Source organism: Phoenix dactylifera, unplaced genomic scaffold (genome assembly GCF_009389715.1).
Source record: "Phoenix dactylifera cultivar Barhee BC4 unplaced genomic scaffold, palm_55x_up_171113_PBpolish2nd_filt_p 000822F, whole genome shotgun sequence".
Lineage (NCBI taxonomy): Eukaryota > Viridiplantae > Streptophyta > Magnoliopsida > Arecales > Arecaceae > Phoenix > Phoenix dactylifera.
The window spans coordinates 19,249-22,662 of record NW_024068189.1 but is presented as its reverse complement, the minus strand read 5'-3'; the positions used below and the strand labels follow the sequence as shown (position 1 = coordinate 22,662).

The following is a 3,414-nucleotide window of genomic DNA, read 5'->3' as shown; positions in this document are numbered from 1 at the left end:
AAGGCTCGACCGTAATATGTCATCTTGGTGCGCCAAAAGTGAGGCTCCATGTGGGCCATAATGCTCTGATAAGAGATGGTTTGAACTGATAGTGTCTTGGTTTGACTCTTGGTCAACTTAGTCAACACGTTGTCTCGGTTGACTGTTGACCTGAAGTGCCAACCCAAGGGCAATAAGTTGGCTAATGCCCACTAGTGCATGCGGATAGCTATGAAGAATGACTCGCGTGTTGAGCACAATGTACCTAACAACCGTCCTAGGCCTCGGATAAAAAGTTAAATTAGCACTAAACCAATAAATATTTAAGTATATCTCCTTTGAAATGATGAGGTTAAAACATCGAACTTTGTACTCAATACCAGCAATTACAGCCCTTTCATCTAGATTCTAAAGCAGACTCTTAACAATTTTAACATTAAAATCAAGTTTTTGTTTGTTGTTGTTTTGGTTTGGGACCAATAGATCACTTACAGGAATCAATAATAAATCTTGGTAGTGGTGTCAGTAATCTGAAGTACATAGCACACGCAACAAGGTTAAAAGAAAGAAAGAGAGAGAGTTTGAGCACCATAACAATATAGTGAAAGGATGGTGGCCCTTTAAGTAAATTCTCTCCTAATTACAAATTAGTGTGGTGGGGATGCTGATTCGAACTAGGATATAAATAAGAAAGCACACTCCCAAACCATTGTCACACTGACCGGGAGACAGCCTATGAATAGAGAGTAGTTCTTTAGGCAGTGATTTGGTTGGAAGCATATATGGAGGGGCAGCTCATGAGTTGGGGGACTCTAGAAAATGGTTGGAGGAAAGGTCCATGGACTGCCCAAGAAGATGAGATCCTCATTGAGCATGTGAACCAACATGGTGAAGGAAGATGGAACTGTGTCTCCAAGCTAACAGGTAATCGAAAGCCCTCTACACCCACTTGGCGAGCCAGTTATGAGCTCATTCTGTGACTAAATTCATAGCTTGTTGCATTGCTGTACTTTCATGATCATTAGCTTTGATCCAACTCTATGCTTTTTCTTGGTTTTGTATTTTAGGGCTCAGACGGAATGGCAAGAGCTGTAGGCTAAGGTGGGTGAACTACCTGAGGCCTGATCTCAAAAGAGGGAAGATTACTCCCCATGAGGAGAATATCATCCTTGAGCTCCATGCTTTGTGGGGAAACAGGTGACACTCTATTTCTTCATTAGAAATTAGTCCTTCTTTTGTTGTTTTCTTCACAAAGTTTTCATCGAGCGGGTACTAACATCCATGGTATCATATGTGTAGGTGGTCCACCATTGCTCGAAGCCTCCCCGGGAGGACCGACAACGAGATCAAGAACTACTGGAGGACCCATTTCAAGAAGAGCAAGCCCTCGAAGAATATCGAGAAGGCAAGAGCTCGATTTCTCAGGCAGCAACAAGAGCAACAGGAGAGAGAAGAGGAGCAGCAGCAAGCTGATATGAGAGGGATCATGACCCAAGTAGAGGAAGCAGCACTCGCACAGGACATGCAGGAGATGGCCTACATGTACCCCCTAAACTATATGCTTCAAGGGGGCGAGGGCGGCGGCGGCGGCTCCATAAGCGATGGCTCGAGCGAAGAAGAGGCCTGGGGGAGCCTGTGGAACCTTGATGACGTACATGATGATGGAGAGGGCGTGTGTCGTGGTGGTTTAACAATGCAAGATCAAGTGCTTACTTTCTACTGAGGAGAATAGAAAGCGAGAGAGAAGGGGTTAAATGTGTAATGTTGGTGGATAAGGATGCAAGCAATCCACTTTGAGCACTACCATATTATCATCACTTGAAACTTAGTTGTGATGGTATGCTTTCCCAATCCTCCTTTTTGTCACTTTTATATGATGAGAACATAAATAATATTATATGTGAAAGAACCCATTTTCGCTTAATCCTAGTGGAAGTTAATTAAATGATTTGCATCTCTCTCTCTCTCTCTCTCTCTCTCTCTCTCTCTCTCTCTCTCTCTCTTTCTCATGTTACTCCCACTAATAAGAATCTAATCATCTATATTACAGCTGAGTTTTAAAAAAGGCACACAAAGATTTTATCTTCTTGCCCATGGTAGTAGTGGATATCCAGTTATGATGCAAAAGGGGAGCCCTATGCTGAGGATCTGAGAACAATAAGTATCTAACTAGATAATAAGCAGTACGAGCACAAGCTACTTATATAATTCCATAAAAGGAGGCAGGACAATAGAAAACAAAGTAATTGAAGGTAAAAATGGGAGCTGGTGATAAAATATCCTGCCAACTTTGGATTACTGAGATATCAACTTTTTTATATCAAATAAAAGTTATATGCAACTAAATTATCAGCCATTATTCTTCTCACAAAGATTTTTTTTGGTGGTTATGAGTTTTTTGTGGGTAGCAGAGAGGTTCGGCCCGGCCATCTTAACTATATTGTGCTTTATTTGCTAATTTCTTTTCCTAAACTATTCTAGCTAGAAAGGCACTCTTATGAACAAGGTGAGGTTAAAAGAAGCCATGGGAGAAATGTTAGATTTATTGGTTGTTTTGAAGGCGATTCATCATAATATATTCACGTTATCAGGGTGATAGTTGTTAGGCCATATTCATAAAAAGAGAATCTAGAATCATTTTTTGTACCATCTTTTTTTTTGGGACTCAATAGAAATATTTCAAAAGCCATTTCATATATACTAGGGGGTGAACATGTATATTTTCATCCCTGAGGTTGTGCATGGAACTGCAAATTAACCGAGATGTTCATGAGTAGGCCCATAAAGCTCAATTAAGCTCAATCACTTCAAAAACTAGCCAAGCTCGAAATTCATATGAAAAAAAATAAAATTGACCTAATGAGAGCAAAAGCCTAGACACTTCGGGATTAACATAGAAAGAAAAAGCCTATACTCAGCTTGATAACAAAGCTCAAGCTAGTTTAATTTCATGTAACCAGCGGAGCTTGAGCCGTTTAGTGCCCGGCGTGGCTCATCTCATTTGCATTCAATGGTCTCCTTATCCTTGGAAACCAAAAGTAAAACCAGATAATATTTTGCCACCTACCTTGAATTTTCTAGCTAAAATGTCTCTGTCATCTCGAACAATGGACATGTTCGATGTACAAACTATTTAATTGATCTCATGATCTTTAGTTGGAACTTTGATGTATTCAGTCTTGAATAATAAATTCTATGTGACTGTTCTCAAAAATATCTGGGAATAGATAAGGAGGAGAACATAGATCTTGATGGATCAAGCAAAACACTATAAATAAAATATTTCAATTAGGCAATTCACCTATGATAGAGGTCGAAACAAACTTCTTTTTTTTTTTATCCTGATAGTCACATGCATGATCTAAACTATAGTGCATCGTATCGGCCCAAATCGAAAGGTACCTATATTCGGTATGCCAAAAAAATTCTGTACCA

General features: G+C 39.8%; 1 protein-coding gene across 1 annotated transcript; it reads left to right on the top strand.

Moving 5' to 3' along the window:
• Nucleotides 1-701: 701 nt before the first annotated feature.
• On the top strand, nucleotides 702-1,891 carry LOC120107315 (MYB-like transcription factor EOBII). The gene is made up of 3 exons (XM_039120545.1): nucleotides 702-903; nucleotides 1,047-1,176; nucleotides 1,279-1,891. Exons 1-3 carry the CDS (start codon nucleotides 762-764, stop codon nucleotides 1,700-1,702), a joined length of 696 nt encoding a protein of 231 aa, XP_038976473.1. The 5' UTR covers nucleotides 702-761; the 3' UTR covers nucleotides 1,703-1,891.
• The last annotated feature ends 1,523 nt before the right edge of the window (nucleotides 1,892-3,414 follow it).